General features: G+C 36.4%; 1 protein-coding gene across 4 annotated transcripts in view; it reads left to right on the top strand.

The window, feature by feature from the left end:
- TTC7B (tetratricopeptide repeat domain 7B) overlaps window positions 1-13,499 on the top strand; it is a 149,767-nt gene that overhangs the window by 41,892 nt on the left and 94,376 nt on the right. For 3 of the 4 annotated variants that reach the window (XM_068398038.1, XM_068398037.1, XM_068398039.1), the window contains 2 exons: window positions 10,365-10,443; window positions 12,629-12,801. In XM_068398038.1, the coding sequence (XP_068254139.1) occupies window positions 10,365-10,443; window positions 12,629-12,801 (252 nt within the window). Of the gene's footprint in view, window positions 1-10,364; window positions 10,444-11,973; window positions 12,053-12,628; window positions 12,802-13,499 lie in introns of those variants that run through there. The other variant, XM_068398040.1, reaches the window with a different exon arrangement.

The following is a 13,499-nucleotide window of genomic DNA, read 5'->3' as shown; positions in this document are numbered from 1 at the left end:
AAGTAAACAATAGAAAGTAAGATGAAATTCGAAAACACTGAAATCCTACGAAGTATCGCATTCCTTATATGTGACATATCACTCCTGTCTTGGAAAGTAAATGAAATTACTTCTGCTGCAGTTTTCAAAACAGCTTTGTCCTGGACATAACTGCTTTCATGTTTGTGTGGTTAGGAAACTAACGCAGAATATATTCAAGATAGAGAATAGCAATCACAGTTTTGTGATTGCTAACAAAAAAGTTTTTAAAGGATACTTTAATATCTGTCATATCAGATGCTTTCCTCATCCTTACTTAAGATACTGTTCTTACTCTGTTAGTTTTCATTGAAGAAAGAGAATATATTTGAATGCGAGGAGAAATTATGATTCCCTCGGATATTCTGATAAAATCATCCATCAAGAACGCTTTCCTCTTTCAGTCTTTGTTGTGTGTTTATTGCTCAAAATAGTGTCTTAATTTCAAGAGTTTAAAATAAGATTCTGTTGTGAAGTTATAGATAGAAAATCTGGCAGTTTTGCATGGAGGAGTAAACATGAAGGAATCACTTTTATTCAAAATCATCTCAAATAACTTTTGTAATAATTAGTTATATAAAGCATGCTGAAAGAGTAATGTTAGTATCTGAGCTGATGTTGAATTTTGATAATTTTAATAATTTACAATTGGACTCTAGCTCACTTTTTCCAAGAAGATACTTAGCATTTTTTAGCCCATGTTGTACAAGTCCTGCTGACTGTGGCTGTTGCTTGTGTTTGCAGGCATCAAATTAAAGGTTTTGGGTTTATGTTGGTTTGTGATGGGCAGCAAACAAAATGGTATTGGATCCTTAAATTGGGGAGGGAATATTTAGTGCACTTCTCCTGCTCCCCACGAAATGCTTGCTTTACTGCTGTATTTAATGCTTTTGTTTTTATTTGTTCTCTGGTTTTGATATTGTTCTGAAGAACACTGCTTTGCATGCCAGGCATCACATGGCATGGCTATGCCAGAAGTTTTTCTGTCTTCTTTTTTTCCCTTCCCTTGCAGCTTATAAGATATGGATTCATAGGAACACACGGGTTGGAAGGGATTCTGAGAGGGGCCATCTGGGCTCAAATCACAGCTGGTGTAGAGCAGCTTGTTCAGGGCCTTGGCCAGATGTTCTGTGTGTTGCCAAAGATGGAGGTTCAAATTCTGATGAAGTTTGGGACTTAGGTGTTTTGTGAACAATATTCATGAGATGTATCACCTGAATGTGAGCTGCAGTAACCTACAACTAATTAAGTCCTTTGAGTTTCTTTCTGTTAATACTGATTTTTCTCTAAAGGACAGTTAGTTGCTGTACCTGGATGATAGTTATTTTCACCAAGAGAAAGATTTTGTTCTATGAATGTAGCATTTGGCTATTTCTGTTAAAGCTTTAGTAACAGTTTAACATGGAGCTTTTCAGTATTTTGAATTACTGTTTACTAATTACATCGGTTCTTTTTTCATATTGAACTCATGTTTTTGAACTGATTAAAAATGATGGAAGCTCCCAGTTTTAACTGCAAAAATGTGAATTGACCCCGTTAACTTCAAAAGGAGCAAATTAGCAGGTAGGAGGGCTAACTGGTGCTAGAGTTCTGTATGATGGTAGTAGAAAGTGATTTGCTAAGCATTAAGGTAAGTTTGCCAAGGAAAGAGTGCTTGTATTTTGGTCACAGTGGTGATAAAGGGAACTGGCTCTTGGAAGAACTAGGAGACTAATTATGTACAGAGCTTTAAAAAAAAGAAAAAAGATTAGTACTAAAGGATGATCCATCTTTATTTTAAATAGTAATAACTATTCATAAGCTGTTTTTGCAAAGAGTTACCAAATCAAGTTTTTTGACTCTTCAACGCTATCTTCTTAAGCTGTAGGCAGTGCTGTAGCAATAAAATTGTACCAGCATGTTTATATTCAAAAATCAGTGAACAGAAGATGGGTACAATGCTAAGAAAAGCTGAATACTGTGGAGGTGTTTGAGGCTGTGTGTGTCTGTTTTCATCTGTTACTGAGATAAAGGCACTTGAAAACTCATCAATTCTTTCAAAGTATCCATTACTCAAATTATTTCCTTGTCATTGGCCAAACAATTTACAAAGTAGTTTCTAATTTTTTAAGCTAAAAAGCAGTGTTAGACTGACCATGGTGAGTATTCACTGCTGTGAGTGCCTTGAAGACATAATCCATGTTACAGAAATGCTAGCCACCGGTTGAAGCGTGAAAGGCAAGCAGCCTTTACTTTTATGTTTTCAGGTGAATACTGGAAAATTCCCCTTCCCACCTCCTGATTTCCACATACTTTCCTTTCAAAATATGTATCCGCCAGGATAACGTGTTATACAGCCAGTTTACTGAGGAGTGCTTGTAATTTTTTTTTCATTGTTGTTAACATGCAGGCATGTGATGAAACAGATGCATGTCTGGTAAGCAACTCAGCAGTGAAGTAATCTAATTTACCTCACTGTGATATTTTTATAAGATTATTGGCAGAATGTTTTTTAGAGGTGGTCTTATGTTCTCCTTCCTGAAAGAAGTGTCGCTGTAAGCCTCATGCTTAGGAATGCTGCATGAATTCTTACCCGCAATGAATGAACAGAGGAGAAGGGTAAAGCAAGATGATTACTAATCAATATTCTGCTTGTATATTTGAAGTATTTGCACAGGCTTTTCTTTCCAGAAAGTGTTTTCAGTGTTTGTAGATACAACTCACATTTTGTGTGTTGTATGTAGTATGAATTTGGAGAGTTTTGGCTCTCTTTCCCTGCCTTTGCCCAAGTTAATGTATTCAACTACATTGAACACTGGTTCATGATTGTGTTGAAGAGCATAAAAATAAAAGACAGCTAAGTAAGCATTTTCAGAATTGCCGTTGTGTGGAAAAGAGGAAATGAAATCTTGTCTTCCATTCTACTTTGTTTTAGTGTAACAGCCTGATAGCAAATACAAGAGTTGGTAATAAAAGACAAAGCTCTCATTAACTATATTCATGAATAAATGGCACATAACTTAAAGTAGTGGAGAACTGCATGTTCGTCATATTTTAACATCTCTGGCTAACCAGAAGCAGTAGCTTCAAAATTAAACATCTCCAGGGCTTACCAAGAGAGTTAGAAAATCAACAGAGGTTTGATAACATCTTGTTTTGTTCTGTTTTGTTTTTCTTTTGTTCTTCTCCCTCCCCAGGTTCATTTCTACTGTCATTTTTCACACTTTAAAGTATTGCTGTTTTCACATGTCTGTCCAATGTATTGTTCTTTTGGCTTTCATGTTGGACAGGCATACAGTGTCAGTGAATGCCCCCTTCACAACTCAGCTTAATTCTTCATAGGCGTTGCCCATAGTTTGCATTCATTGCAAGGGTGGCTCTCTGTTCCTCTCACCCTTTCTCTTCTTCGGTGTCACCACTGGGAGGGCTGAATCACACGCAGTGCTCAGAGTTTGGCCTTCCTTGTCGTTGCTCGGCACCCTCTGATTAAACATTTGATCTGTTGCTTCAGATTAGCTCTTTGGGTTCTGTCAAACGTTACACTTTTGTTGATGCATCCCAGCTGTTTTGTTGGCGCTTAAAATCTTGCATCTTATCAGAGTATACTTCCTTTATGGTTTTTGCTGCTGATTTCTGGCCTTTGAACCTTTAAGACAGGTTCTAAAACCATGCCCATGTTGGTCACTCTGCTGACATTCTCCATGCTTTTATCATTCTTGATATTAAACTGAGTGGCCTCCTAGGTCTTCAGTTTCATATGCTAAACAAAATCGCTGTTGGTGCTGCACATTCTTCCTTCTAGTTCTGTAGGAGTTTTTATATCTTCTTTTAAATATAGATAAAATAACTCTAAAGTTTATGACAATACGAACTGACTGATGTGTAATACAGTATTAAATATTTACCAGAGGAAATTCTATTTACTTTATTCTTTCTGTTAACTTATTCCCTTCGTAATAACTTTCTGGCATGTTTAGCACTTTTTTTCTTGTGAATTCAAGAATGGACTTTTTTTGTTTATGATTTTCTCTGGCACCTTCTTAATCTACTCCCATTTCCTCCTCTGACTAGATCTCTGCTTGAAAGGAGAAACTTGCAAAATAATGGGAGGTAAAGGGCAAGACTTCTAATGCACTCTGTCTCCAGTAAGTGGAGAAGTCCTTTTGTGAATGTGGTGTTTGTGCCTTAATAGTTGAAACTGGTACTTCTTGTATACACACGCACATATATCCATGTATATAGTGTATTGTATATATACACTTACATGAAAGAGCATTATGAGGAGTAGCTGGGATGGTGATGTCAAGAGAAGTAGTAAACAAAATGTGTAGCGTCCTGACGCTGTAAAGTGGAGTTACCTGCTCTCTCATCTTCCCCATACCGACACTTCTGGCATACATTTTTCTTGTTTGCTTTTTGCCGGTTCAGGTACTTGTTTGGCACTTCTGTGGAGTCATTTCATTCTCCAAAACAGCAGAAAACAAACAGCAAAGAAATTATAGCTTTCTGTCATTTTAGTGAGACGAATTGATTCACTGGAAGGTGTGATAATGTCTGGTGTGGCTGTAAGAAAAGGGATAGGACCATGCAAGTGAGAGTAGGAAGATGTGAAGAAGGAAGAATGGTGGAAAAAGGGAACAAACATCAAGAGAGGAGAATGACAGCAATGAGACGTTCCTCTTTCAGTAGTGAACCATAAGGTAGACTTAGCTACCAGTGGAACTGCAGTCTACGCAGTAAGTGTTTTCATTTTGAAAGCAAGAATACAAGAATTGCTGCTTGATTGGGCTGTTTCAAATACTTGGGCTTATGTAGCTGTAATGGCACACTGAAGATGTTTCATTTATAAGCCCAAACGTCAAAGAAGAACCTTCAAGCATCAAGGAAACATGATCTTCTGTAGTGAATTTGAGATACCTGGGATTTTTCTTTCTGAGTGAGTTAACAATGGATAAAACGAGAAGTGTATCATGATGCTTTTTTTAAAAATTTTTAAGTGTGCTTAAAAAAAGAGTAGTTTAGTTTCTGGCAGGAAATAAAGGATTTTCTACATATAATTCAGAAAGTAATACCCAGTGATAATGTTTTGTGGAAATTATACAGTATTGTGAGAATATTCAAAGTATAAGCGTGAAAGGAAGACAGGGAAACGTCAGAGGGAAAACAGAACTGTCTGAAGTTGCAACTGTTGTCTTTTGGAGATAGATATCTAAACCTTACCAGGATGTTTGCTTGAGGTGACTTGGATTGCATTAGATCTAATTGTGGATAAAATTATGCTTTTTCCCCCTGCTCCTTAAACCTGAGGGACGACAGACACAGACATTAGTCACAACCATCTGAAGCATTATCAATTGTGCAGGAGACTTAGCATTGTCCATTTGGTCAGACCTTTAGTGCAGTTATTGCAGAAAGCCATAGAATTTCAGTCCTTTTAAATTTTTTTTAAACTCAGCTTCCTGGGGCTATATAAAGCAATTGCTCTACTATGGTAACAGGCATGCCTCAGTATTAGGATTTTGTTCTGTTACTGCTGGAGTTAATCTCCTGATATGTCACATTTCTTGCTTTTTGCTTATATAGTAGCTTGATTCAATGTGAAATAGCTTCTGGTCTTAATACTGTGTAAATTACTCTTAATTGGCCGAAAGTCAGTAACTAGAGTATATGGATTTAAATCATTGTTATGTTTCTTTGTAAACATGTCAGTCATACCAAAGTTACTGAAATGCTGCTGTTGTGATTGCCATTTGTATCAAGAGTTTTGCCTGCCCTTACTCTTTCGCTTTAAAACAAATACCTTTCTTTTCTTTGCTATTTGAATTCTTGGGAGAAAAACCTGAACTTTAAAACTTACAATGTACCACTGAGTTTACAAACATTGCATTTCTTTTACTGTGTATAAATATAGAGAGAAAGAGAGAGAAGGAGAGAGAATTTGGGAAGTGGGCTCAATTCCAAAAGCAATTTCTGTTTCATCACTTTGATCAAGCAATCTAGATCTCATTGTTCTTGGTTTTCTACTTTTAAAACATGAATATTTTTTAAATGAGATATAATAATTCTCAGCAATGAGGTAATAGGCTAGTATAAGTAACTTGGCCTGTTTACTGGCATGGCTCTGGATATACTTTTCTCTCTTAAATGGGAGAAGTACTGGCAATTTAGCCACCAAATTGTGAAGCAGGTGAGGTTTGGTCTAAGCTCACTAAGCAAAAACTTATTCTAATTCCATGTTTAATCTATAAAAGGCAATGTTAGACTAAATATTTGGGTTTCTTAATTGATAAGCATAAGGGAAATGCCTGACAAACAAAACTGTTCTCACACTAATGGAGAAGATATTATCAAAATATGCTGTAAATACAAAGTAAATTAATCTTATCAACATTTCTGAGGTTAAATTTAAAACATTTCTTTTGTAGCCTGTTTTGAGTATATTGTGATTAGATCTCGCTCCCTTTGTTATAAGGAATAGTGTGTTTGGTTTTTTTTATCCTAACATCTTCAATGTAGACTGCTTCTCATTGGGCAGTTCTTCATTCTTCTCTACTTTTTGTGTGTGGTGTGTGTGTTTAAAAACACAAAGATAAGAAGTATTTGTCTGAGGTTTATCTGGACCACTAATGCCAAAGCACTGTGTTGTATGATGCCAAACATACTTTTTAAAAGCAAGAGACTCCTTCATGGTGATGGTGACAAATATGTTTGTGCCAAAAGTTTGCTACTGCTGGGCTACATGCTTATAATTGGGTCTTCTGATTCTGCATTGAAAGTTTGTCCTTACTTCCCCTTAATTTTCTTCCTGCACTTTCCTTGTAGCATATCTACAGTTACTGATCTCTCTCTCTCTCTGTTTAGGAGTGAGCGCCTCTGCACAGACGCAGTTAAAATATTTTCATTATTCTAAACAAAAATATTGCCTGAAGTTTTCAAAGGAGCATAAAAGTTGATCTTGTATCAGAATAATTAATTAGGTTCTAACATAAATTGTTGGGGTTTAGGGTTCAAATATGTAGACACAAGGATGGAAATTAGCCCTAAGGGCATCAATCTGTGTAGACTTTCAATAGTAGATTGTACCTTTAAATCCTGGTTCTCAGTCTTTAACTGGTATAGTGCTACTTAAAGAGTCAAAGTAGTTTGTTTTTTTTTTTCTTGAAGATTTAAAGCAGCAAACATTTTAATTAGTCTTTAAAAACTAGGAAGATGCAATTCAAAGGGCTCGACTCGAGCACGCTCTGATGGGAGGTAGTCAAATAAACACACACATATGTAACTAGCAGTGTCTATCTGTGGGCTGTCTTTGTCATGTCTAAAATTACTGAAAACATGTCAGCTCTGAGTGCATGTTAATGTACCTTAAAATTCCTTGTCTTGAGAACGGAAGGGATCTCAAAGTCATTTACAGACACTGTGGGACGTTGTTTTCTAAGTTAACCTGCCCTTTTGCTCTGGCATTCGATCAGCGAGGGTGGAACTGTTAACGTGAAGGCACATCGTAGTGAAAAGCGGGTAAAAGTTGTGTGCTTCCTAGGCTAGGCAGGAAAAGTACGTGCCAGAATAGCCACCACCGACTTCTCCCCAGTGTTACAAACTGTTAACAAATACAGGAAATGTACTTTGCTAAAAGCAGTGCAGTGTGGAGATCTACCATATTTATTGTTCATGGTATGTTTTGCTTCATGACTCATCTCTCAAAGCATTTAACTCAAATTTTAGGTGGTAGTTTTGAAGTGTATTTTTTTTTAGTATGCTTCATGTAGAAGATACTCAAATCTGTATTGTGTTTGTGTTCACTTGTGCAGTGTATCAGTTTTAAATGCTTTATGAAGCAAAAACTAATTCTGTATTTTGAGGGTTTTTTTTTCTTGTACAATCTTACTGCTTTTTCCATGATACAGTAGAACTTCAGTCGCAAGTTTCAGTCCGTTGCAGATGCTCATAAAAATGTAATACGTAACTAATAACAACTTGTCGTGAAGTTCTTAAGGACTTCTTCTTTTAAAAGAAGTTGCATATGTTTTTCATGGAGTATTTTTTTTTATTCTTGTAAAACATCAAAAGAAATAAACTTTATATGGAAAAAATGCTAATTCCTAAAAGTTCATAAAGATTTAAATGATTGTGATTTGAAGTTCTACTACACCGTATATGTTTCATCTGTAGTGGGAACTTAGTGTTTCAAGCTGACAAGTTCTTGCTCTTTTTTGACAATTTTGCAGGGAACATTTCAGTTTTTTGGCAAGTCTGTCTGTTTGGTTTTTTAAATCTTGTTGTGAGGACACATCTGTGACTTTGCAATACAGTCCTCGAGAGAAAGCTCCATTCATGGGAAATACGCACTTAGAGCAGAGGACTTAAAGCTGGGATTCCAGTGGTCTGGTTTTGGCTCTCTAAAATGTTTGGCATGTGGTATTACTGAATGGTATGTATTTTGACTTTCCAAAGGTGCTGAAGCTATCCAGCTTCCATTGAATTCAGAGGTATTCTTAAAATTTGACCTACTGACTTTCTGTACTTACTTCATTAATATATGAAGTTGGTGTAATATTCACTAGCTGTTAAGAGGCCTGCCTTTGTGAAATATATAAATAAATATAATTTTCCATGCAGTTGTTTTCATGTTAGATATATACACAAGATTTAATATGTACTAATTGGTCACTCTGAGGTCAAGCTCTGCTGTAACGTGGACTTTTTACAAACAATCATTATTTCTTGTGTGACTGGTGATTATTTCTTTTTAACTAACTGGTGGCTTACTTTGACATAACTTTCAACCTGTTCACACAGGTTTTGTTATTTGGAAATGCTAGTTCCTTTTAAATGAACTTTTACTTAAAAGTATTTTAGAAGGTGAACTTATGCTAGTGAAAGATGTCTGTCTGTGCCGGAGACTAAAGTTTCTGAAATACACTGATAATCCTTTATTATATAAAACAGAACAGAGATGATGTCTGTCATGTAATCTGAAGAGTAAAATAAATGAGTAGGTCTTTAGGTAAAGTTATGAGTTCTACAGTTCTATACCAAGATCTCTTGCATCAAACACTCGGGTTTCAGGTATTCTGCAACTAAATTTAAAGAAAGTATCTGTGTGAAAATGCTGCCTTTTTTTGAATTTGTACAAAGTTGCAATTCAGAAGATTGGTATTTTAAATATATTTGTAAATGAAGACATCAGAGTAAGGAAGGCAATTTCAACATCAGCTTTATACTGCAGTGCAATAGCGCTTCACTTATGAAAAGCTTACACAATATGTAATATTTCTTTTCTCTTTTGAGCCCATGTTAGGTAAATGTTACGCAACTTGCACATAAAATCACATCTTAAGATAATACAACTATATGACTTAACAGCAATGATTTAACACGAAACACGCTTTTGAACAAATAGTTTTGTTTTGCAACTAAAGTTCAAATAGTTAAACGACTGTCCTGTATAATGTGTTGAGGTTGCAGAATTCAGCTGTTCAGTAAAAAGCCAACACAGTCCTTCACCAGCTCAAAGACAAACTGTATTACTATAAAATAAAAAGTTCTCATCTGCCTTTAAGTGCAATAAAAACGACATAGCTGAGATAACTGATAGAGAGATGAGAAAAAGATAAAGCTATAAGACCAAAGTAATCTATTGTTTGAGAAGAAAGTTCAGATCTGCTAAAATTGTTGGTGTGGATGATGCCTCCTCTCTGAGGGACCTGAATCTCTTTGCAAAAGCTATTTAGGTAGCAGAAGTGGAAGAAGCATAGATGAAGAAACTTGAGTTGCAGAAGCCACACCAAAAGCCAGCTGAAGTTGAGAACAGAACACTGATCCCCTAGTCCTCTTCTGGCAACACAGTGGGCCTTGCTGTGTTTGTGCTCTTTCATCTCTGAAAAGGAGTTTAAAATTTTACATTACTTTCACTGAGGATTACAAGATTTACTCCTTTTTTATTTCCCTATTTTCAGGTGTCAAGAGGCAGCTAAAATGGATTCCCCCCCCCCCCCCAAAGTTTATACTTTGAAGCCTAATGTAATTGAAAATTAAAACCATTGTAGTAGCAAGGACAACTTCAGTTTTGTTTTCTCCCTTTTTGGGGTGGTCACTTCTTACACTTTTCCTCGCTTTCTCTTGAACTATCTACTGATAATGAAAATGTTTCTTTTTTCAATAAACTGGCAGGGAACGTTGTTACAGTAATCAGTGGTGGGGTTCCCAGATGAATATATATCTCTATATATATCACTCTCACAGAAAGGTGATGATGATATGCAGGAAAAAAAAATGATAGCATGGATTTTAACAACTTTATCAAGTAATATATTAAGATATTACTACATCCAAGTTGGAATACTGTCAAATTCTATGTTTCTATACAGGAACTTGACGAGAGGAGTTGGTAGATTTAGAGAGTTACTAAGAGCTGTCGAAACAAGAACTACACAAAATCTGCGAATGGTAAGTTATATTAAACCACATTCCTGTTGCAGCATCTGAATTTTAGTAGGCAGGTAAAGCATAAATATAGTGGATGCGTTAGAGACAAATAATCAGATGCAGAGCATATTGATCAGGATCTGTTACCCACCACTTTATAAGCTTACATTTCCTGGCTTAAGTGAATGATTTAGATAAAAAGGAATGTTTGATACCCATTCTCTCCCCTATTTCTCTATCCTGTTTGTGGTTATGGTTAAAACCTGATTGGTCTCTGACTGACCATACTTTCAACCTTAATCATAATTGCCCTATTTATGACTTACCATAGTTTCACAAGGATGTTGTTTCATGATTTTGTAATGTAATGGGAGTGATGACAGAGTGCAGCGTCGTTATGTGTGTTCTGTTAAGTTGGAAGTTATCAAGTTATCATTTCTTTATTTTTGTGATAAAAACTCTTAAAGGAAAACAATAAAAGCAAAATCCTGAAGGTGTCATTTATATTGTCAGAAAATAAACCTTTACTAGAAGTGATGTATCTTTTTTACATCTTTTATATAATAAAAGGCCAAGGCTTATATATTTTGCTATAATGTAATGATTTTCAAAATGTCCTAGACTAGTTTCCTAATACTAAGCCTTTAAAACTTGCAAAGTGGTAATAAGGAAGGTAACTGGTTTCTTCATTCATTTAATAACTGATTCCTAGTAAGGATGTTAAAATTATTAAATAATAGACTTTCAATGGAGAGGGATAATATTGCAAACTTTAATAGAATAAAAGATGTAGGGCTTCTTATGGTATAGGAATTAAGGTGGAAGATGCAGATCATATGGTGCTGTCCGTGGCTTAAACATTACACATATGTTGCTGAGAAGTGTTGCTGGGAAATGCTGCCAAATCTGACAGAGATGTAGATCTTGACTTCTTTCTACTGCTCTGGTACTAAAGTCTGAGTTTTCATCATCGTGACAGATTGTCATGCAGCTTGAATGCATATGTATTAAGCATTAAAGAGGATATTAACCTGATAGTTATGGATTATGGGATGACTTCAAAGCTTTAAATTAATATTATTTACTTAAATAATATTTTTTAAGTATTTATACACTTAAATATACAGTGCCAAGAATAGTTGGTCAGAATAAACTTTTTCATGCTGATCTACAGCCTCGTTTCACTCTTGCTGAGCCTTACCAACAGTAGCGAACGCCAGCACCTTCAAGTGCAAGTTGTCAGAAGCCCCAGTCACTTGGGGTTTGGACTCTAACTGTCTGTGGTGTGTTGACCTTGGCTGGCTGCCACATACCCACCCAGCTGCTCTCTCACTCCTCTTCCTTAACATGATGGGGAGAAAATAAGATAGAACGCTTGTGGGTCAAGGTAAAGACAGGGAGTTTGCTTACCAGTTACTGTCACGGGCAAAACAGACTCAGCTTGGGGGAAATTAACTTAATTTATTGTCAATTAAAAGAGAGTGGGATGGTAAGAAACAGACAAAAACTAAAATACCTCCCCCTCACCCCCTTTCTCCAGGTTCAACTTCAGTCCTTCATTCCTGACTCTTCTACCTCTTCTCCCTACCCTCTCACTCTCCAAGTGGTGCATGGTGGGTGGAGGGTTGTGGTGAGTCCAGAACAGTTCCTCTCTGCTGCTCCTTACTCCTCACAATTTTCCCCTGCTCCAGCGGGGGGTCCCTCCCATGGGCTGAAGTTCCTTCAGGGAATATCAACCTGCTACACCATGGCCCTCTCAGCAGGCTGCAGTGTGGACATCTGCTCCACTGAGGTCCTCTCTATGGACTGCAAGGAAATATCTGCCCCACTGTGGTCTCTCCTACGGAAACATCTGCTCCAGGCCTGGAGAGGCAGTAGAGGTTATGAGCATAAAGTATCTGAAAATATATCTGGATGTGCTCCACTCTTAGGAGCAACAGTTGGTGTTGTTGATACTTCAGAAGTACCTGGATTTAACTGATAAAATTGAAAAATTGTTTGTTATTGCCATTTTTTTTCTTTGTGTTTAGAGAATTGAACTGGGTACTTGTACCTTTCAAACAGCAGTATGCCTGGGTTTTTTCATGTTTTAAAATAACAGAAAATGTATTCTACATGACTAGTCTTCATTAGAAATAATCCAAGCGTTTTTCAAGAGTTTGTATTCAGCATTTCTAAGGAAAATATTTATCTTTCACTTTTACAGACAATAGCAAGACAACTAGCTGAAATTTTGTTACGAGGCATGTGTGAACAGAGTTATTGGAATCCACTGGAAGATCCTCCTCATCAATCACCCCTAGATGATCCACTTCGAAAAGGTTCAAATGCTAAGAATTACGCGCTCAGTAGAAGACCGCGGGTATACACTGGAGAAAAGTATGGCTGAGTTTATACCTCTCTTGTTTCTATAATTGCAATTGTTACCCAGTGCACTGGGTAGTTTAGTTTATATTTTTGAAAATGTAAAAGGAATTGGGCAATGTGAATGCGAATGTTTCCTGTGCTGTGTGTATATATATAATCCCCGAAGAGAGCTAGGGAAGCAATATGCTTCTGCAAGCAGCAGTTTGTGCTGTGTGCACGAGAACTTTTATTCTCAATTCTCAGAATATTTTTTTTTTGGTTCTATACTGGGGTATGTGGTAGAGTCAATATCTCTTATTATAACTGGCATACAAAAGAAAACATGAACTGGGTGGCAAATCTGAGATTGCACATTTTAAAAGTTGTGTGCTGTTTCTAGACCTCTGTTCTGCGTTATCATAGAAAGGAAAGAGTTAGCAATGTGGAGATGCAAATTCATCTCTGAAACATTATAAAACCTCAAAACATATCTAGCAATTTGTTTAGCAGTTTCAAAGGTAGTTTATTTCCCAAGGCAGCTACCTTTTAATCTTCTTAGGTTAGTTTTGGCATTTCTCAATGATGCCACCTTTTTGTTGAGTTTTATTCTTTCACTGATTCAGATAAATGGTATGCTGTGGATCATTTTTGTGTAGCATATCCCATGGTTAATTTTAGAGTAGCTTTGGTGTGTGTCTTTTCCTTTCTGAAAATGTGTGGGGTTTTTTCAA

The sequence above is a fragment of the Nyctibius grandis genome, chromosome 4 (assembly GCF_013368605.1).
Source record: "Nyctibius grandis isolate bNycGra1 chromosome 4, bNycGra1.pri, whole genome shotgun sequence".
Classification (NCBI taxonomy): domain Eukaryota; kingdom Metazoa; phylum Chordata; class Aves; order Nyctibiiformes; family Nyctibiidae; genus Nyctibius; species Nyctibius grandis.
Note: the sequence above shows the minus strand (reverse complement) of the source record. Positions and strands in the feature narration are given on the sequence as shown.